General features: G+C 38.8%; 1 protein-coding gene and 1 pseudogene across 1 annotated transcript; both read right to left on the reverse strand.

Annotated features, from left to right (window-relative positions):
- Positions 1–246: 246 nt before the first annotated feature.
- On the reverse strand, positions 247–1,110 carry LOC138096716 (olfactory receptor 4K15-like; annotated as a pseudogene).
- A 9,675-nt stretch (positions 1,111–10,785) lies between these two features.
- Positions 10,786–11,757, reverse strand: LOC138096726 (olfactory receptor 4K15-like). Its single transcript, XM_068993011.1, has one exon. It carries the CDS (start codon positions 11,755–11,757, stop codon positions 10,786–10,788), a length of 972 nt encoding a protein of 323 aa, XP_068849112.1.
- Positions 11,758–23,852: the final 12,095 nt, after the last annotated feature.

The following is a 23,852-nucleotide window of genomic DNA, read 5'->3' on the forward strand; positions in this document are numbered from 1 at the left end:
AAAGACAGGGTGTCTTATTCTTCTGTTATCTAAGATGGCGAGTTTGCTGTTCTATCAGCAAAAGATATGAAAAGGAAGAAATGTGTTCTATGGTATTTGAGACATAACAGTAATTCACAGAAGAAGGTACACTAACCTGGCTATTATTATGGGCCACTGTTTGCCACAAAGGAGAACTGGAAGACCATTAGGAATGCACCTGTTGGTGCCTTAGTTTTTGCATTGCTGATATTACCACCTTATTTCTCAAGTATAGATCAAGGGGTTTAAAAGACGAGTAAAAACTATATAAAATATTGAGATAAACTTTTCCACCGGAAGACTGCTAAAAGGCCAGGCATAAATGAAGATGCAGAGCCCAAAGAAGAGGGTTACTACGGCTATGTGGGCAGTCAGGGTGGCCCTTGCCTTGGCCATGCCCGCTGAGGAATGCCGCTGCACAGTGACCAGGATGACCGTGTAGGAGACCAGCAAGAGCACAAAGGAGCACATGGCCATTAGACCGCTGCCTGAAAGCATCAGGACCTCAAGAGTGAAGGTGTCTGTGCAGGCAAGTTTGATCACCAGGGGAAGGTAGCAGAAAAAACTGTCCACTCTGTTGAGGCCACAGAATGGGAGGTGTACTGTGAAGACCAACTGACTTACTGAGTGCAGAACCCCAGTGAGCCAGGAGCCCACCACGAGGCTTATGCACTTGCGCACGTTCATGATGGTGGCATAATGCAGCAGGCGACATTTGGCCACGTATCTAACATATGCCATGGCCACAAGAAGCACCATCTCACCACCAGCCAAGGTGTGCAGAAAGAATATCTGGGCCATGCAGCCTTCAGAGGAGACGGCCTTGTGCTCCACGAAGAATCAACAATCATTTTGGGGTAGCAAAGTGGACAGACACACATCAGTGAAGGAGAGGTTACTGAGTAGAAAGTGCATGGGTGTGTGTAGGGAAGGTTCAGAGAAGACTGTGAGCGCTATGAGGAGGTTCCCCAGCACAACAGATAAATAGAAAAGTGTAAAAAATGCAAAACAGAAAAGCTGTATCTCTCGAGAACCTGAAAGACTGTGCAGTACAAATTCAGTCACTCCTGAGTTATTTTCTTGGTCCATGGTTTCAAATTGCTGAAACTGGATCGGAAATGCTCCTGTAAAGTGAAATAGAAATGCATCATAGGATTGGGAGAGAAAATGAGCAAGGCCAAGCTTGGTGTCAAATCCCTCTCAACATACTTACTTCCTTATTAGCACATGAAATACGTGTTGTATACAATCATTTATTTTTTAATGACTGGATAACTTGGCTTTTGTCTCTGCATCAGAGCATGATAGTTTTATTCTAAGAATAGTTTACCAATCATCACAATTGCTGAAACAGGAAAGAAACTCTAGACTCATACTGACAGCTTTCAAAGAATTGTCTTGTAATTTCTAGCAATATGAACTTGGGTATATTAATTAAACTCTCTGGGCTTGCAACTGTAAACTGGAGAAAATGATAATATATGGCTCATAGGATTTTTGTAAAGATTAAAAGAATTACAAGTGTCCCTTGCTTATTGAAAGTTTGCTTTATAGAAAAAGACTTATATTATTGCCTGTTTTGGTAACTTAAATTTGAAAAAGACTTTTGCTTTAATAAAAAAAGGAGAAAAGCAAAAATAGTGTTTGGCGTTTGTTTTACAGTGACTTGTTATAGAGGCTTCAGGATCCATGAATAGCAAGAAGTGGCACTGCCAAGCTTCTTCCTAGGACTACACTTAGGTTCTTAGCATCTGGCCACCATACCTGTGAACTGTATCTGTGAGCATCTGTGTTTTATCTCAGGTCATTTGTGCATCCATTAGCAAGTTATGTCTTCAGGTAATTACTGCTTCACTTTATGACATTTCTGCTTGCAAATGTTTCACTGATATGCCCTAGTTTAGATTGTAGGGAATATCTATAATATAATATTAATAGATAAAACACTTAGTGTTAGCCCAAGTTCATGCACCTGACACACAGAGAGGTCGAACAAACCAAAATATCAGAGTTTGTAGCAGACAAAGCTTTATAGAAGGGCCATGAAAGGAGACGGGTGACTCAAGCCCAAAAATGTAGGCATTTTTAAAAGCCAGATAAGGGAGAAGGCCCACGAGGTTTGTGATCATCCATCTCATGCACAATCCTCTGATTGGCTGATGGCAAGGTAACAGGGCAGTGTTATAGGGGTTAACAGTATCAGTCCTTAGGCTCCAGGAGGCCTGGGGCTATGTGTTCCTGGTCATCAAGTACTTAACATCTTCCACTGGATAAAACAACTCGGGAAATGTGCATCAAATACTATTATCTAGGTACTTCAGAGAGTAGCTAAAGCAGAGGCTGTGGGGGAAGGCCTGTTGGGGAAGGCCTCATAAGGTCCACTTCTGTTAAACTTATAACAATACTTGGCCCATAAAAGATATTCGGTAGTTGTTAGGTACAATGCCTTTGTTCCATCTATGATAAAATATTTGCATGTGTTAATTAATGCAGTACTTAAATATCAAAGTGTGATATTTGATATCATCCCACTTAAAAGAATGGTTATTCCATGCACTTTAGTGGCACCTCTTTACACAGACCATTTTTCACCTTAGGCAAAATAATCAAAATAGTAAAGTCTATCTTTGGAGAACTCCACGGACAGAGGAGCCTGGTGGGCTACTGTCTCTGTAGTCACAAAGAGTCACACACAACTGAGCGACTATCACTACACTTAGTTCCTCTGTCTCTACTTTCCTTTGTCCACCAACTCAGTGGCTCTTTCCCCTTTTGACTGCTCCAACTTAAGAATTCAAGGTCATCATACCTAGTAAAACCTGCAGTCAGATAAGATAGTACTCTTAACTGTCCAAACCTTTGTTTTTTAATCTGAAATTAAGGAAAATTTTTAGAGCCGTCTGAGACCCATGTACTAAAATCATCTGTATACAAAACTCTTATTAGTGTTATATACACAGAAAAGCTTATAAAGGTCTACCCTAAAGTGTTAACGGTGGTTATCTCTGAGTGAAAGAATGCAATAAATTTATTCCTTACACATTTCTATGTTTGCTGAAGTTTTTTGTTGTTGTTGTTGTTGCTCTGCAATAAGTATATATTATCTTTCTAATCAGAAAAAACAGTAAACCACTTTTTAATTAACAAGATTCTATTTTTTAATTTAGAAAAATCAAGTAAGGAATAAGAATAAAAGTTATCTATAATGAGAACACAGAGATAACTATATATATAAAAGGTATACCATTGGGTACACAGTACATATTATTTTAAACCTACCACTTAACATTATATAATAAATATCTCCCAGGTCAATATAGTAATTTTATACCACTTTTTAAATATATTTGCTGTATTTTATTATATGGACATTTTGAATTTTCTATATTACTAATGTATAATAACCTTGCTTTTATTTAGCTGTAACTGAAGAGAAAACGTTAAAATTTCACATAACTTCCTGCTCCTCTGCCTCTGTAACTCAGCTTCCTCCTTGCAAAGTCTGGATCCCCACGTAGGTCTCAGAAAGTGGGGACTCGCAATACTAGGAACTGGAGCTTATCTCACTCACCTTTGTCCTGTCCTGTGCAGTCGCCCAGCTCCTGCAAACCGGCAAACCCACTTAATCATGCCTGGCCACGTATAAAGACTCTGTAACTCCTTTGTTCAGGGCTCAGAGCTTAGCGTGTTAACTCCTCTGGGCCCACCATAGTAATAAACCTGAGTTCTCCAACTCTCCAAATGTGGTGTTTGGTTTCTCGAGTACTGGTTTCTGCAACATAATTTTATGACTACATACATTATTTGTTTAAGATATAATTATGCACTCGGAGTTTTTAAATTAACTATACCAAAATTTATCCCACTAAAATGATATATCAGAATGCCTATTCTTCACTTCCCATTCTCTTGACAAGACAGTGCATTATAGTTTGGTTTTTTTAATTTTGCTAATTTGCGACATGAAAAATGCATCTTGGGAATTCTCTGGCAGTCCAGTGGTTAGGACTCCATGCTTTCAGTGCTATGGTCCTGGGCTCAGTCCCTGGTCAGGAAACTAAGACGCTACAAGCCACACAACACAGCTCCCCACAGAAAAGAAAACGCATCTCACTGATATATGAATGTATTTAATGATTATTAGTGGAGTTAACCACTAATCCCTGAATTGTCCATTTGTACTTTTTTCACTCCACAATTGCTTTTCCATGTCTTTTGCCCATTTTCTAATGGGCTCTTCATCTTTTTAACAGGTATTTATGAAGACACATATTAATGCATATCTTTTTTACAAATACCCTCTAAATATCACTAAAAGGGTGAGGGAAGGTAAGGAGTGAGATTTTTCAGTATATCTCTGAGATAACTCCATGAAATTTCTGTTCCATCTAGTTAGTCTAATACCAGACTAAGGAACCTTATAAATAAGCTAATCTCTTTTGCATGTTTCTTGTAATAGGAAATATCTTATTCCTCACTCTAACTCCTTAAAATAAGCAAACCTCACTATAAGGACTTTCCAGAGAAAGATAAAAATACCAGAGCTTCCACTGATCAGAAGATAGTCTAAGATACATTTTTTATTACCTAAGGGAGGACCTACTTTTGCATTCCAGTTCCCTATAATGAAAAGGACATCTATTGGGGGTATTAGTTCTAAAAGGTCTTGTAGGTCTTCATAGAACCGTTCAACTTCAGCTTCTTCAGTGTTACTGGTCGGAGCATAAACTTTGATTACTGTGATATTGAATGGTTTGCCTTGGAAATGAACAGAGATCATTCTGTCATTTTTGAGATTGCATCCAAGTACTGCATTTCAGACTCTTCTGTTGACCATGATGGCTACTGCATTTCTTCTATGGGATTCCTGCCCGCAGTAGTAGATATAATGGTCATCTGAGTTAAATTCACCCATTCCAGTCCATTTTAGTTCGCTGATTCCTAGAATGTCAATGTTCACTCTTGCCATCTCTTGTTTGACCACTTCCAATTTGCCTTGATTCATGGACCTGACATTCCAGGTTCCTATGCAATATTGCTCTTTACAGTATCAGACCTTGCTTCTATCACCCGTCACATCCACAACTGGGTGTTGTATTTGCTTTGGCTCCGTCTCTTCATTCTTTCTGGAGTTATTTCTCCACTGATCTCCAGTAGCATATTGGGCACCTACTGACCTGGGGAGTTCATCTTTCAGTGTCCTATCTTTTTGCCTTTTCATACTGTTCATGGGGTTCTCAAGGCAAGACTACTGAAGCAGTTTGCCTTTTCCTTCTCCAGTGGACCATGTTTTGTCAGAATTCTCCACCATGACCCATCCATCTTGGGTGGCCCTACATGGTATGGCTTAGTTTTGTTGAGCTATTTCATATCCTAAAAGATGATACTGTGAAAGTGCTGCACTCAACATGCCAGCAAATTTGGAAAACTCAGCAGTGGCCACAGGACTGGGAAAGTCAGTTTTCATTCTAATCCCAAAGAAAGACAACCCCAAAGCATGCTCAAACTACCACACAATTGCACTCATCTCACATGCTGGTAAAGTAATGCTTAAAATTCTCCGAGCCAGGCTTCAGCAATACGTGAACTGTGAATTTCCAGATGTTCAAGCTGGTTTTAGAAAAGGCAGAGGAACCAGAGATCAAATTGCCAACATCCACAGGATCATGGAAAAAGCAAGAGAGTTCCAGAAAAACATCTATTTCTGCTTTATTGACTATGCCAAGCCTTTGACTGTGTGGATCACAAGAAACTGTGGAAAATTCTGAAAGAGATGGGAATATCAGACCACCTGACCTGTCTCTTGAGAAACCTATATGCAAGTTAGGAAGCAACAGTTAGAACTGGACATGGAACAACAGACTGGTTCCACATAGGAAAAGGAGTACATCAAGGCTGTATATCATCACAGTGCTTATTTAACTTATATGCAGAGTACATCATGAAAAACGCTGGGCTGGAGGAAGCACAAGCTGGAATCAGGGTTGCTGGGAGAAATATCAATAACCTCAGATATACAGATGACACCAGCCTTATGGAAAAAATCAAAGAAGAACTAAAGAGCCTCTTTATGTGGGTGAAAGAGGAGAGTGAAAAAGTTGGCTTAAAACTCAACATTCAGAAAACAAAGATCATAGCATCCAATCCCATCACTTCATGGCAAATAGATGGAAAAACAGTGGAAACAGTGGCAGACTTTATGACTTTTTAGGCTCTGAAATCAGTGCACATTGTGATTGCAGATATGAAATAAAAAACACTTACTCCTTGGAAGAAAAGTTATGACCAACCTAGACAGCATATTAAAAAGCAGAGACATTACTTTTCCAACAAAGGTCTGTCTAGTCAAGGCTATGGTTTTTCAAGTAGTAATGTATGGATGTGAGAGTTGGACTATAAAGAAAGCTGAGCACCAAAGAATTGATGCTTTTGAACTGTGGTGTTGGAGAAGACTCTTGAGAGTCCCTTGGATTGCAGGGACTTCATCCCTTAGGATGCAACCAGTCCACCCTAAATGAAGTCAGTCCTGAATAGTCATTGGAAGGACTGATGTTAAAGCTGAAACTCCAATACTTTGGCCACCTGATGTGGAGAGCTGACTCATTTGAAAAGAGTTCCCTGATGCTAGGAAAGATTGAGGGCAGGAGGAGAAGGGAGCGACAGATGATGAGATGGTTGGATGGCCTCACTGACTCAATGGATATGAGTTTGAGTAAACTCCGGGAGTTGGTGATGGACAGGGAGGCCTAGTGTGCTGCAGTTCATGGCGTCACAAAGAGTCAGACACGACTGAGCTACTGAACTAAACTGAACCAACTGAGGATTCTGTAATTGATTTGTTGGGAAATAAAATGCTATTCACAATTTCAGTATAGGAGAATATGATTTAGGAGTATGCATCTGATGGTTGTGGAAGTGACGAGAGGGGATAAAGGCTAGAGGAGAGTAGTTGCAACTGGAAGTTATACCTCAGAAATTCCTTATATGCCTGCTGAAGTCAAGATGGGCATGTACAAAGGTCAAAGGGATTAAACATTTCAGGAATAGGATATTCAGACTTATTCAGTTAATTGCAAGCAAGGGCCAAGAGAGAGGGAGGGAAATCAGAATGAGAAGACAAGTCAGAATTTAAAAATCCTGGGAGAGCCAGAAAGACTTTATAGCCCAGGGAATTTCAAACATTGATTCATGGAACCCTGGATAAAGCTGTGCAGGTACCCCCATGTGCTCTTAAAGGGGACTGAAGGCTCCAAATCTTATCTCCTCCAATCCACTATAATCATGTTAGCTTTACATTCATCTTTTTCATAGTAAGACCCCACAATTTCATAATAAATAAAAAAGTGTTTCAGTGCTTGTTTTTTTGTGGATGAGAAAAAATTCATTTAGCTAGGTTTCCTTCTTCTGTACATGATGAAGGGATCTTCTACATCATGTACATGGGATTCTAGAAAGTTAACTGTGGAAAAAATTTGAATCTAAAAACTGTGCTTCCTGACTGAAAGCTTAAACTTTTCTACAGATTTGCTCAGTCAGCAGAAGTATCAGAAAAAGGGTACTACTTCCTGCAGTAGGAATATTTGGTAGACTTAGGTATTCATTTTTGGTTGTTTATATAGCATTGCATAAAGGTGGGAGGGAAGGGGAAGGATTTTTGCTTAGAACCTTTCTATGGTTTGGAGAAAGAAATGAGGATTAAATATCACTTGTGGGATGAGTAGCTTTTTACTCCCACTATGTTTATGCAGAGTAGTTTTGTTTTGTTTTTTTTTTTTTTTGCTTTCAATAGCATTAAGACCAATTTATTCAATAACATTTTTGCATGCCTATCAAATAACAGGCAATTTTCCAAGCTTAATGGCTGTAGCAGTGAATGAAACAAAACTGTTGTCCTCAATTAAGCTTTTACTGGGTAGTTGGGAGAAACAAACAAATTTATTGTAAAGAAATAAGTACATGATATAATGCATTATATGGTAGTAAGTGCTATGGAGCAAAATATAAAACAGTGAAGCATGATAAATATTGTTGAAAACATTGTACTTATAGATAAAGCTGTCACAGAAGACTTCACTGAAAAGATTACTTAAAGAAGAAACCTGAAGGAAGTGAAGAGATAAGCATACAGATTTCAAAAGGAAGAAAATTTCTTCCACAAAGAGGGGATATCAAATGCAAAGACCCTGGTATAGACGCTTGGAATTTTCTAAAAATGGTAACAAGACAAGGCTGATTGAAGCAGGGTTAATAAGCATGAGAAATATTGGAGTTAAGATCAGAAAGGTAACAAGGGATAGAGGTATTGGGACTTAGAGGTCGTCATAACAACTTTAGTTTCAATGTGCAGGAAATGGATGAACACTTTGGAGTGTTTTGGGCAAAGTGACAAATTTTATCATGATTACTTTGGCTGCTATATTAGAATATACTGAAGGCTAAGATTGGAAGCATGTGCGTCTGGATCGTAATGTTTAATAATCTCCAAAAGAACTGTCTTTTCAGTTTGCTGCACTTTAAACCAACATTCAGACACCACATGCCGTTCAGTTCAGTTCAGTCGCTCAGTTGTGTCTGACTCTTTGTGACCCCATGAATCGCAGCACGCCAGGCCTCCCTGTCCATCACCAACTCCTGGAGTTCACTCAGACTCATGTCCATCGAGTCGGTGATGCCATCCAGCCATCTCATTCTCTGTCGTCCCTTTCTTCTCCTGCCACCAATCTCTCCCAGCATCAGAGTCTTTTCCAATGAGTCAGCTCTTCGCATGAGGTGGGCAAAGTATTGGAGTTTCAGCTTCAACATCAGTCCTTCCAATGAACACCCAGGACTGATCTCCTTTAGGATGGACTGCTTGAGAAACCTCCATACTGTTTCCCACAGTGACTACACCAATGTACGTTCACATCAACAGTGTACAAGTGTTCCCTTTTCTCCAGATCCTCACCACTTGTTATTTATATACCTACTGGTCTTCTGCATTTCCCCTTTGGAAAAATGCCTATTCAGTTCTTCTGCCCATTTTTAAATCAGGTCATTGCTTTATTTGATGCTGAATTGTATGATGCTTCTTATATATTTTGGCTGTTAACCCCTTATCAGTCACATTCGCAAATATTTTATCCCATTCAGTAAGCGGTGGTTTTGCTTTGTTGATGAGTTCCTTTGGTGTGAAAAAGCTTTTAAATTTAATTAGGTCCCATTTGTTTATTTTTTTCCTTTGCTTTATGAGATAGATCCAAAAATATTACTATGATTTATGTCAAAGTGTGTTCTGCTTATGTTTTCTTTTAGGAGTTTTATGGATCTAGTCTTATATTTAGGTCTTTAATATATTTTGAGTTTATTTTTGCATGTAATGTTAGAATGTTCTAATTTTATTCTTTCACATATAGCTGTCCAGTTTTTCCAGCACCACTCATTGAAGAGACTGCCTTTATTTTTTAACAAAATGAAGTGTGTTTTAGCAATACCTCTCGCATGGTGAGTATTCTACTAGCTGTTATAATGGTGTTTTCTATCACATATTCTGATACATAAAATGTATGTATTGATCAAATATCCCTTAAAAATAACTGGGAAAAGACTACTTAAAAGGAGACTATATTATCATTAGAATTACTAATTAATACTTGAAGAGGGAAATATTTATTGCAGGAGAACAGATTAATTACTATAAAATGAGAAGAAGGAAGCAGACAAAAATGTTCCCGAAATTAAAACACTATTTATTTGAATAATTCTTCATCTGCTAACAAAATACCGAAAAGTAAATGGCTGTGCCTTGAATAGATGAGACTGTCTTTTCTTTATGGTATATTCTTGCTTCCTTTGTTGTAGATTAGTTGACCATAAACCACTGCAGACAGTGAATACAGCTATGAAATCAAAAGATCTTTGCTCCTTGGAAGGAAAGCTCTGACAAACCTAGGCAGCATATTAAAAAGCAAAGAAATCACTTTGCCAACAAAGATCTGTATAGGCAAAGATATGTTTTTCCCAATGCTCATGTGCAGTTGTGAGCACAGAATTGCTGAGCACAGAAGAGTGACTACTTTCAAACTGTCGTACTGGAGAAGACTCTTGAGAGTCCCTTGGAATGCAAGGAGATTGAACCAGTCAATCCTAAAGGAAATCAACCCTGAATATTCATTGGAAGGACTGATGCTGAAACTGAAGCTCCACTACTTTGGCCAGCTGACGAGAAGAGCCAGCTCATTGAAAAAGACTCTGGTACTGGGAAAGACTGAAGGCAAAAGGAGAAGAGGGCAGCAGAGGATAAGAGATCAGATAACATCACTGACTCAATGGACATGAATTTGAGCAAACTCCAGGAGAAAGCGAAGGACAGGAAAGTCTGGCATGCTGCAGCCAGTGGGGTCACAAAGAGTTGCACATGGCTTAGCGACTAAACAATAATTGACCATAATTGCGTGTGTTTATTTCTAGGCTCTCTGTTCTGTTCCACTGATTTACATGTCTGTGTTTGTGCAGGTAACATAGTCATACAATTTAAATTATACAATAGTTTGTGAAATATCTTGTCACTGACATTAGGTAGCAAATATAAGCAAATTAACTATAAAACTATATCAAAAATAATTGTGGTTAGAGAATGCATAATTATATGTAAGCTTCTTTACAATAGATATTTAACAAAGAACAAGCATTATCTTTATCCTTTAAGCAAATAAAGTATTTTTAAAAACGATGATGGTCACCAGAAAAAGAGACAATCCATGTTTCCTCAAGTGTATTTCTATCTACTCAACTCAACACATCTAGTCTTAGGTGAGAGAGTTGAGAAGGCAGCCTAGAATATACATAGCGGGTCTTCAGTTTATGCATTGCCAATTTCACCTCTTTGTTTCTTAATGTGTAGATTATGGGGTTCAATATAGGTGTGAAAACTGTAGAGAACACAGAAAGGACTTTATCCACTGGGAAGTTGCTGAAAGGCCAGGCATAGATGAAGATACAGGGCCCAAAAAAGAGCATAACCACAATGATGTGGGCAGTCAGAGTGCTGCGGGCCTTGGCCATGTCCACTGAGGAACAACGTTGCACAGTGACCAGGATGACTGTGTAGGAGACCAGCAAGAGCAAGAATGAGGCCACCCCCATGAGACCACTATCCAAAAGCATCAACACTTCAGGGACATATGTATCCGTACAGGCAAGTTTGATGACCAAAGTAAGGTCACAGTAATAACTGTTCACAACATTTGGACCACAGAAGGGCAGGTTTACAGTGAAAGCTAATTGGCTCAAGGAGTGCATGACCCCCATCACCCAAGAGCCTACTACCAGACCTGTACATTTACACACGTTCATGATGGTTGCATAATGAAGAGGTTTGCATATGGCTACATATCTGTCATATGCCATAGCTACAAGGAGAACCATCTCACCACCAGCAAAGACATGGAGTAAGAATATCTGGGCCATGCAGCCCTCGAAGGAGATGGTCTTGGGTTCATGAAGGAAATCATGAATCATCTTGGGGGTTGCATAAGTGGCCAGAAAGACATCAAGTATGGAAAGATTACTGAGCATTATATACATAGGTGTATGCAGGGCAGGTTCAGAGATCACTGTGAGTACAATGAGGAGGTTGCCCAGCACAATGATGATATACAAGAAATTAAACAACATGAAGAAGAAATACTGGAGCTCCCAGGAACTGGAGAGCCCCAGCAACACAAACTCAGCCACCCTAGAATTATTTTCTTGGTTCATGAAGTACCTACAAAGAAAAACATTCATTTTTATCAAGAGCAAGAAAAGTAGACCCTGATCCTAAAAGGTTCTTCTCAACATTAGTTTAAAATGCTCTAGAGTTGTTTCTAAGAGAAAATGTTTTATCCAAAATTTTAACAAAGAGCTTCTTCTCTCAATCATCCTTACTGATGAAGGATAGCTAAGAGGTGCAGATGCAGTAAGTCAACACTTTATTGTATACACTTGTGGGTCAAATAGGAGGCTAAGCAAAACAATAAATCTCCATTGCAAATACGACAATTAATAGGAAGAGCTAAGGTGTCCAGAATCTTGTATTGCCTTCTTGCCTGGGTGATTTTCATTATCCATTTGGGATTATCCACAAGCAGCTTCAATTCTTAGAGAAGTCTCAGAGGCCACACTTACAAGGAAAAAACCCGCGATTTTTGCTATGCCGGTCTCTCTCCTCTTGCCTCTGTCATTTTTCTATTACTTAATTTCCACTACATCATTAAAACCATTTAATCCATGTTGTCTCTGAAGTTATTATAGCTGTTTTGGTTTGAAGCACAGTCCTTTGAAGCTAACATTGTATCATATGAAAAGAAGTAAACTGAGATGACCAGAATATAGTACAGAATATCAATAGATAAGGTGACAGCCATGAAATGCAAAGATCTGATTTAGTTAACACAGATCATTTGAAGGCAAAGTGCAGCATTTCACTTATAAACTCAGAAACCTTCCAAAAGATGAATTATATTCAGTATATGGAATTTCTAGGCTTTGTCTAGAATTTCTTGGACCTAGTGAAATAAGATATCTCCTTTTAAAAATATCCAGCAACACAATGATTTCTAATTAGGCAAAAGTTGAGATAAGCAATAAGTGAAAACATGAATTACAAGATAATACACAATTGAGAAAATAAACGCTTTGCCAATAGATTATAAAATAATCCTTTCTGCCTATGTTCTCTCTGCAGCTTCTTTGGAAGAATGCAGAGAGAGCTTTTGAGAATTCATTTAAAAAAATATGTTTTAGAAGCACAAGAACCTTTTTTTTAAAGAAAAGGTTTCTCACTTTTCATTTTCTAAGTTATAATTAAAAGTGATAAGGGTCAGTCTCTGTAAAAAATAGTGTAAAAAGCATAATGTCAGTGGGCAAAATTGTTTAGTTTGAAGTGTTTTCACATACATTTTGTGTGCATTAAAGTACTTATAATAATCTGGCGAGGAGGAGATTATTGTCCACATTTTTAATATGTGGAAATAGAGTATTAGAAAAGTTAACTAACATGCTCAATACATCCAGAACCTCATCCCAGGGCTTTAAAACCCTTTCCACAATCCTTGATAATAGAGTCTCTAATAGAATCTAAAAAAGTATGGTTTAAGAGGTTGTGACAAATGGAATTATCCAGATTGGAAGATGAGAGGAGTTGAGTTTAGACAGTTGATGTAAATTGGATTTACTATTACTTAATGTACCATAAATGACTTTGATAATAAAGGCCCTTTCTAGTTAAAAAGATAGGAGGTCATATATATTTGGTTAATGCATTTTGCTTAAAGAGATAAGTTTAAGTTTAAAATGTATTAGCTTGGAAAATTGTATTCTCTGATAATATTTTCTAGATGAGTTATTGCTATCTGATGCTTTACAAAGATTCTCCCAAAAATTTGAATGTAAGAAAATAATCAAGAGAATGAACAATGAATGCTGTGATGAAATAACCTAAACATTCCAAAGGACATCTAGGTCACAACTATCACCTGGAGTGGAATGGGCATCCTCCATTGCATTCTCTTGTGGGGAAGGGAATTTGTATCCAAAAGGAGTAAGTATGGGTCCAAGCATACTTATTTTAATTTTGTCAGTCTCCTATGAAATGACAACATTCTATCAGTGAAAATGAATGAGAAATTAATAAGTGTGGAAGGAGGAGAAGAAAAATGCCAGAAATCCTCAAGGAGAGTAACACTGTAGCCTACTGAGTGCCATTTTTGTCTCTGTGTTGGACTGGGCTGGGATAAACTGCTATAAATACAAAATGTTATGGAGAAGGAAATGGCAACCCACTCCATTATTCTTGCCTGGAGAATCCAATGGACAGAGGCAGGCTACTGCCTATGGTGTTACACAGAGTCGGACACAACTAAAGCAACTTAGCATGCATGTGGATATGCCTCTAGAAAACCTCCTCTGCTCAGAAGACCTTAAAATAAAATTTAGCTTAAATATTACTGATACAGATCCTTAAATCAGTTTCTATCATTATGAAAGTAAAATTTTATGTGCCAGAGTAACATGAGTGTTAATATTATGTGGTTGACGCAAAATAATTTCAACTAAATTGTAAATCCAAGCATCACAAGTCATTGTTCCAAGTTTCTTTCTCTAGTTAAAGGTCCCAACCCATTTTAAAGAAAGAAATCCCAAGCAAGTGGATCAAGCAAGTGCTTGACACTAAATGAAGAAAACCTACCAAGTTTACTTATCTGCAGATCTCAAGAAAGTTGAAACAAGTTTTGGTTTCTTTCAAATCAAATGCTCCTATAAGAAAGCTCCATCAGATGTAAAACTATTAAAAAAAAATTGACTTAGACAAACCACCTCTTCTTTACAACACTTTATTTCACCTTTTTCTCAATTTATTATTTCTCTATTTGGTTCAGGACTAGGGAATGAACTGGAACTGTGGGAGGTCTAATGTGTCCCATGGTGATTCTTTGTCATTAGATGTTCGCTTGTTTGTTGAATAGGGACAATGGTTTCAGTTCAGAGAGCCAAATCATTTTCCGTTTTCCCTCAGCTCCCAGAGCTCTGAACCTGCATCTTACTTCCACTGATTACAGGCAGTGTGTTTCAAATTGATTTAGGGAAATCTGACACAAGAACTTATGAAATATTTTATGAAGAATTGAATCTTTAGTGACATTTTCCACCTTAATGAGAATATGGAAAAACTCAGCATAGAATATCTGATCCCCCACAATCAGTTCAGTTCAGTTCAGTCGCTCGGTTGGGTCCTACTCTTTGTGACCCCATGAATCACAGCACGCCAGGCCTCCCTGTCCATCACCAACTCCCGGAGTTCACTCAGACTCACATCCATCAAGTCGGTGATGCCATCCAGCCATCTCATCCTGGGTCGTCCCCTTCTCCTCCTGCCCCCAATCCCTCCCAGCATCAGAGTCTTTTCCAATGAGTCAACTCTTCACATGAGGTGGCCAAAGTACTGGAACTTCAGCTTTAACATCATTCCTTCCCAAGAAATCCCAGGGATGATCTCCTTCAGAATAGAGTGGTTGGATCTCCTTGCAGTCCAAGGGACCCTCAAGAGCCTTCTCCAACACCACAGTTCAAAAGCATCAATTCTTCGGCGCTCAGCCTTCTTCACAGTCCAACTCTCACATCCATACATGACCACAGGAAAAACCATAGCCTTGACTAGACGAACCTTAGTTGGCAAAGTAATGTCACTGCTTTTGAATATGCTATCTAGGTTACTCATAACTTTTCTTCCAAGGAGTAAGTGTCTTCTAATTTCATGGCTGCAATCACCATCTGCAGTGGTTTTGGAACCCAAAAAAAAAAAAAAAAGTCTGACACTGTTTCTACTGTTTCCCTATCTATTTCCCATGAAGTGATGGGACCAGATGCCATGATCTTCGTTTTCTGAGTGTTGAGCTTAAGCCAACTTTTTCACTCTCTTTCACTTTCATCAAGAGGCTTTTTAGTTCCTCTTCACGTTCTGCTATAAGGATGGTGTCATCTGCATATCTGAGGTTACTGATATTTCTCCCGGCAATCTTGATTCCAGTTTGTGTTTCTTCCAGCCCAGTGTTTCTCACGATGTACTCTGCATAGAAGTTAAATAAGCAGGGTAAGAATATACAGCCGTGATATACTCCTTTTCCTATTTGACACCAGTCTGGTGTTCCATGTCCAATTCTAACTGTTGCTTCCTGACCTGCATACAGGTTTCTCAAGAGGCAGGTCAGGTGGTCTGGTATACCCATCTCTTTCAGAATTTTCCACAGTTTATTGTGATCCACACAGTCAAAGGCTTTGCCATAGTCAATAAAGCAGAAATAGATGATTTTCTGGGACTCTCTTGCTTTTTCCATGATCCAGTGGATGTTGGCAATTTGATCTCTGGTTCCTCTGCCTTTTCTAAAACCAGCTTGAACATCAGGGAGTTCACGGTTCACATATTGCTGAAGCCTGGCTTGGAGAATTTTGAGCATTACATTACTAGCGTGTGAGATGAGTGCAATTGTGCAGTAGTTTGAGCATTCTTTGGCATTGCCTTTCTTTGGGATTGGAATGAAAACTGACCTTTTCCAGTCCTGTGGCCACTGCTGATTTTTCCAAATTTGCTGGCATATTGAGTGCAGCACTTTCACAGCATCATCTTTCAGGATTTCAAACAGCTCAACTGGAATTCCATCACCTCCACTAGCTTTGTTCATAGTGATGCTTTCTAAGGCCCACTTGACTTCACATTCCAAGATGTCTGGCTCTAGATTAGTGATCACATCATCATGATTATCTGGGTCGTGAAGATCTTTTTTGTACAGTTCTTCCATGTATTCTTGCCACCTCTTCTTAATATCTTCTGCTTCTGTTAGGTCCATACCATTTCTGTCCTTTATCGAGCCCATCTTTGCATGAAATATTCCCTTGGTATCTCTAATTTTCTTGAAGAGATCTCTAGTCTTTCCTATTCTGTTCTTTTCCTCTATTTCTTTGCATCGATCGCTGAAGAAGGCTTTCTTATCTCTTCTTGCTATTCTTTGGAACTCTGCATTCAGATGCTTATATCTTTCCTTTTCTACTTTGCTTTTCACTTCTCTTCTTTTCACAGCTATTTGTAAGGTCTCCCCAGACAGCCATTTTGCTTTTTTGCATTTTTTTTCCATGGGGATGGTCTTGATCCCTGTCTCCTGTACAATGTCACAAACCTCATTCCATAGTTCATCAGGCACTCTACCTATCAGATCTAGACCCTTAAATCTATTTCTCACTTCCACTGTATAATCATAAGGGATTTGATTTAGGTCATACCTGAATGGTCTAGCGGTTTTCCCTAGAAAACCTTTCCCTTTCTTCAATTTAAGTCTGAATTTGGCAATAAGGAGTTCATGATCTGAGCCACAGTCAGCTCCTGGTCTTGTTTTGTTGACTGTATAGAGCTTCTCCATCTTTGGCTGCAAAGAATATAATCAATCTGATTTTGGTGTTGACTATCTGGTGATGTCCATGTGTAGAGTTTTCTCTTGTGTTGTTTGAAGAGGGTGTTTGCTATGACCAGTGCATTTTCTTGGCAAAACTCCATTAGTCTTTGCCCTGCTTCATTCCGCATTCCAAGGCCAAATTTGCCTGTTACTCCAGGTGTTTCTTAACTTCCTACTTAAGAATATATAATAAAGTCCTCTTTTAATCTCAACTATTAAAAAATCATTAATAGAGCATCCAATGAGAATATTTTTGCATCCTTAGCATAAATCCTGTTTATAACATATGATGAGAATATCATACCAGGGTTTGATGTACTAATTTTTTAATTTAGGAGTTTTACACATAGATTTACAAGTGAAACTGACCTGTAGTGTTTTGAAGTTGTGCTATCTACATCCAGTTTTGGTGCTGAGACAATGATAGACTCATAAAATGAGTAAAAATATTCAGAATAGAATTTTTATTCCCTAGCATTATCTGTTCTTTGAAGTTTTGGAAGACTTTGTACTTAAAATTGAATGTGTCCTGTGATTTATAAGGTAGTATCTTTAACCTCTTTTTCAACGTGTTCCATAGCTATTCACATCTTCAGTTTTCTTCCTCTCCTTAAGAAAATGTGGTAACTTATGCTTTTTTTTTAGGAAATTAACAAATTCATCTGGGTAAATCTGTCATCTTCTGCTTTTATTTAACATTCTTTAAATATTTAATCTCCTCAGCATGTGAATCGATGACCAATTTTCTAATCTCCAGTGATACATGTATAGCATAGGTCCTTTTTATTTTATTCCATCCTGTTCTTTCCTTTCCTTTTTTTGGCCTGTCCAAGAACTATTCGGTTGGCCAAAAAGTTACTTTGGAGTTTTCCATAAGATGCTATGGAAAAATCCAAATGAACTTTTTTGACCAACTCAATATATTTTTATTTCACTGATAAATGCATTAAGTCATTTGTCTTTATTTGAAGAACTTCTGTTTTTAAAGTAGAACTATACTGAAATATCATCTCTCACATACTGGCAAAAATTCAAAATTTCATATCATACTGTCTTGACCAGACTAGAGACACTCTCATATACAGCAAGTGGGATGCAAAATGCAGAAACTTATTCTAGAAGTGCACTTAGCAGTATCTATAAAATCATATACACCATTGACCCTTGCACTCAACAATTTTACTTTGAAGCATAGGGAAAAAAACCCACAATGAGACATATGTTAATAAGAATTGAAACTGGGTAATGACTGAGCAAGTTCACTTTCACTTTTCACTTTCATGCATTGGAGAGGGAAATGGCAACCCACTCCAGTGTTCTTGCCTGGAGAATCCCAGGGATGGGGGAGCCTGGTGGGCTGCCGTCTATGGGGTCGCACAGAGTCGGACACGACTAAAGCGACTTAACAGCAGCAGCAGCAGCAATGAATACATGGAGAGGAACATGTAGACATTTTATTGTGTCTTGTATATTTCCTCAATGTTCAATTATTAACAAGTTGACAAGTAACTTCTGCTTTTAACTATATTTATATTACACCTTCTTTATGTTATATAGATTCTTTTGTTGTCCTGTATTAAAGGCTTCTTGAGTTAAAGTCCAAGTCAATTTGAACTCATTTCATAACAATGTATTACTGCATCTCTTCATCAAATGGTCATTGAATATTAATTATTTTTCAGTTTCTAAACTGCAAATTAGGAATACATTGGGGTACATGATAATACAGTTCCTGACTTCACAGGATGTATATAGATTCTAAGGCAGAAAGCAGGTATCTTAACAAGGAACTGAAGTAAAATCGTACTTGTTTTGCCACGGAAGAAGTAGAGAGTGGTATGAGTACCTTATAGAAGGTTATGATCTTTATAAGAAATTTATGGAATATTTCAACTGATATATAAAGAATGGCCAGATTTACCCAGGTTAGTGGATAGATTGGGAACATTTTTAATCAGAAAAAAAAGCCAGCGTCTGAATGTAAAGAGGCAAAATTTGGTGAAGATGTAAAATTAAAGAATTAAACAGAAAGTAATATGGGTTAAATCTAGAGTGTATGGGATTTACCCATATAAAAAATATTGCATAGAGTTAAAGTTTCTCCTAGGAAAATTAAAAAGCCATTGGGAGGAAAGCACTGAATTATTACAGGGAGTAGCATGATCAGACAGACATGGGACGTATAGAAACCAAATCACAAACTTTTAGCTGCCCCGTATCAATCACTGAATTAGGTGTAAATGAATTGGACACTCCCAAGTGAAGAGATGATCAGAGGAGAAAAACAGAAGACCCGATTTTATGCTGTCAATTGTATGCCGTCAACCCACTATAGATGCCACACCTTCTCAGTCATCAATCTTGCTGACATACATTCAACTTCAGCTTCAGAAGCAACAACCTGCCTTCTGCACTTAGTATTTTCCACTAATTATTGTGTAAAGTCTGATCTTTATAATGAATTCCTTATTTCATGTCACTCTTAGAAGTTCAGCTGTCCTCATAAAATCCAAACTGACACATGCGCTGTGTTCAAAAACAAAATTTTCCAGAAGCCCTCTTCTTCTAGTATCCTCATTGGTTTTAAGCTAGATTCACAGAAACAGCCATAGAAAATTTTATTATTTTCTGCTCTTTATAGCTTTTATCCATTACTTCTTTATAATTTGTATCCTTTTACTCTTTCATTCTTCTTTCGTTTTTTCTCCCTAATTTCTGTTTTTTTTTAAATAATTTCATTTATTTATTTTTGGCTGTCCTGGGTCTTCATCGCTGCTTGTGCTTTCTCTAGTTGCAGCCAGCAGGGGCTACTCTCTAGTTGCAATATGTGGGTTTCTCTTGCAGTGGCTTCTCTTGATGAGCTCGGGCTTTAGGGTGCTTGGGTTTCAGTAGTCGCAATGTGTGGGCTCAGTAGCTGTGGGTTCCGGGGCTATAGGTTCACTAGTTGCTGCCCATGGGCTTAGTTGCTCCATGGCACGTGGGATCTTCCCAGATCAGGGATAGAACCTGTGTCTCCTACATTGACAGGTGGATTTTCCACCACTGAGCCACCAGGGAAGCCCCCCAACCCCCACTGCTAATTTCTTAGATTGAACACTAAGCTTACAATTTTATCTATATTTTAACATGGTTCAGTTCAGTTCAGTTCAGTTGCTCAGTCGTGTCTGACTCTTTGCAACCCCATGAATTGCAGCACACCAGGCCTCCCTGTCCATCACCAACTCCCAGAGTTCACCCAAACTCACATGCATCCAGTCGGTGATACCATCCAGCCATCTCATCCTCTGTCATCCCCTTCTCCTCCTGCCCCCAATCCCTCCCAACATCAGGGTCTTTTCCAATGATTCAACTCTTTGCATGAGGTATTTATGACTAAAAATGTTCCCTGGAACTTTGGTAGCTGGTAAAAAATCCGCATGCAATGAAGGAGACCCCGGGTCAATTCCTGGGTCAGGAAGTTCCCCTGCAGAAGAGATAGGCTACCCACTTCAGCATTCTTGGGCTTTCCTGGTAGCTCAGGTGGTACATAATCCACCTGCAATGTGGGAGACTTGGGTTCAATCCTTGGGGTGGGAAGATTCTCTGGAGAAGGAAATGACAACCTACTCCAGTATTCTTGCCTGGAGACCCCCATGGATAGAGGAGCCTAGTGGGTCATAGTCCATGGGGTGGCAAAGAGTTAGACATGACTGAGTGACTAGCACAGTACCTTATTTGTATTACTAAGCTCTAAATGTTTTTTTTCATTGCCATTATGGTTTTTTTAACTAATGACTTACTTACAAAATTCTTTTTCTTATTTCCAAAGGCACAGGGTTCTATTTTTTTCTTTGAAGGGCAAGGAAGTTGGGGAAGGGAAGACTATTTATCATTTCATATTTGATTGAATTGTAATTAGATAATGCATTGTATAGTAATAGAATTTCTGGTATTTATTGAGACCCTAAGGTCCACATGTTAATTACATTTTTGTAAATGGTACATGAATTCCTGGAAAGAGCACACATTATTTAGTTTTCAGGTGTTAGTGTTCTGTAGATGAATCTTTGCAGATTTTTTCCCACAATTGTTGGAGGACCAGTTGATTTGTAAGTTATTGAGAAAGTATTTGTAAACAGCATCTTGGATTAAGAGAATCTGCATAGTCTTTGGAAATTAAGAAAAAGCTGAAAAGTAGGCATTTTATTAATGCTTATATTACCATTCTTGTTTTGCTGTTGTTGGCAGGTGATGTATAAAGAAGATGGAGGCATTGCTATGTGAATTGAAAGTGCTGACTAGTACATTCAGTGGCAGAAGGTAACCTTTTTCCTCTTAAAGCAGACATTTTTAGAGTGCAGTCAGGTTAGAACATTAATGTGAATCAATGTTTGAAAATTTATTTCATTATGAAACATTTTTACAACAAATGAACAAAAAAATGAACCATCAGTCCAAGAGGCCAAAACTGTACTGTGGACGGATTATCTTATATAATTAGCCAGAAATAGCTATCCCCTAGACCAATGGTCCCCAAGCTTTTTGGCACCAGGAACTGATTTCATGGAAGACAATTTTTCCACAAACAGGGATTGGGGATGATTTCAGGATGATTCAAATGCATTACATTTATTATGCACTTTATTTTTATTGTCCTGGAGAAGGGAAAGGCAACCCACTCCAGTATTCTTGGTCTTCCCTGGTGGCTCAGATGGTAAAGAATTTTCCTGCAATGCGGGAGACCTGGGTTCAGTCCCTGGATTGGGAAGATACCCTGGAGAAGGGAATGGCAACCCACCCCAGTATTCTTGCCTGGAAAATTCCACGGACAGAGGAGCCCGGCAGGCTACAGTCCTTGGGGTCACAAAGAATCAGACACGACTGAGTGACTTTCACTCACTTATTTCTCTCGTAGTTACATCAGCTCCACCTCAGATCGTTAGGCATTATCCCGGAGTTTGAAGACACCTGCCCTAGATCACAGATAAAGGAGTAGTGACCTGGTTCAGGGAAAGCCCTCAGTCTGTATAAATGTGTTCCCCCCCCCCTTTCTTTTCAGGTGTGTGTGCTTTACTAGTGAGATTTAGGTGAAACAGGTAATCTCTGCCTTGCTTGAGCTAGTTCACAATATAGTCACCTATTTCCTTTGTTTTCTTTTAAAGCAAATAAAAGCCATGTAGTCTCTGCAGAAAAATTATTTTAATTGCTTCAGTGCAGACTTATTTTTTTCTATTTGTGAAAAAAACCCTGTGTGAAATGAGAGATAAGGACAGCAGATCCAAAAGGACGCCAGGATCCAAATAGGACTTCTATTGATGAGGATAAGTTCTCAAGGGCTTCTGGGGTAAAGTTCTGCCTTTGATCTGAGAAGTAGTTGTAATGGTGAGTGCCTTTATATTTCATTAGGGTATGCATTGTTGTATTTTTTTTACCTTGGTTTTACTGTACAACAAAAAGGTTATGGTTACGAAAAATAAATATCAGTATGACAGACATTATTGATTGACTCAGCATCCAATCCATCCTCCTCCAGGATGTTTTCTGTTGCATAAAAAACTTGAAATCTATAAACTGCTGTTCTAAGCGAAGGCTTTCTGTGCAAATTAGGTTCCACCAATTAGATGCACCAACATGAGCTTAAGAAGGCTGGCTTGAGGCAGACGGCAGCACCGATGTTATCATTGCTGGTCAGTAAGAAGAGATACAAGACAGAAGAAACTGTGGCAGCCTGACCTGTATTCTAGTGACTTTGCACTAGCTTCATGGGTGCTGAGGACAGTGAGGCAGTGGCAGTAGCATCAAGAATCGAAGCTTTTGACCTTCAAATCTCACTACTGGGGTCTATTCTGGAACTCAACAACACTAGTAGTAACCCCCAAGTCCTACTTCTCTAGTTGTTCCAGTGGTTTGGTAAATATCTAATACAGTGATATGCCAGGCTGGATGAAGCACAAGCTGGAATCAAGATTGCTGGGGGAACTATCAATAACCTCAGATATGCAGATGACACCACTTTTAAGGTAGAAAGCGAAGAGGAACTGAAGAGCCTCTTGATGAAAGTGAAAGAGGAGAGTGAAAAAGTTGGCTTAAAATTCAACATTCAAAACACTAAGATCATAGCACCCAGTCCCATCACTTCATGGCAAATAGATGCAGAACAATGGAAACAGTGAGAGACTTTATTTGGGGAGGGGGCTCCAAAATCACTGCAGATGGTGCCTGCAGCCATGAAATTAAAAGACACTTGCTTCTTGGAAGAAAAGCTATGACCAAACTAGACAGCATATTAAAAAGCAGAGACATTACTTTATCAACAAAAGTCCATCTAATCAAAGTTACGGTTTTTCCAGTAAGTCAAGTATGGATGTGAGAGATGGACTATAAAGAAAGCTGAGCACCGAAGAATTGATACTTTTGAATTGTGGTGTTGGAGAAAACCCTTGAGAGTCCTTTGGACAGCAAGTAGAGAGATCCAACCAGTCCATCCTAAAGAAGTCAATCCTGAATATTCATTGGAAGGACTGATGCTGAAGCTGAAACTCCAATACTCATTTGAAAAGACCCTGATGCTGGGAAAGATTGAGGGCAGGAGGAGAAGGGGACAACAGAAGATGAGATGGTTGGATGGCATCACTGACTCAGTGGACATGAGTTTGAGTGAACTCCAGGAGTTGGTGATGGACAGGGAAGCCTGGTGTGCTGCAGTCCATGGAATCGCAGAGTCAGACATGACTGCACGACTGAACTGAACTGATGTGAAGAACAGACTCATTGGAAAAGACCCTGATGCTGGGAAAGATTGAAGTCAGGAGGAGAAAGGAACGACAGAAGATGAGATGGTTGGATGGCATCACCGACTTGATGTACATGAGTGTGAGCAAGCTCTGGGAG

The sequence above is a fragment of the Capricornis sumatraensis genome, chromosome 2 (genome assembly GCF_032405125.1).
Source record: "Capricornis sumatraensis isolate serow.1 chromosome 2, serow.2, whole genome shotgun sequence".
NCBI lineage: Eukaryota > Metazoa > Chordata > Mammalia > Artiodactyla > Bovidae > Capricornis > Capricornis sumatraensis.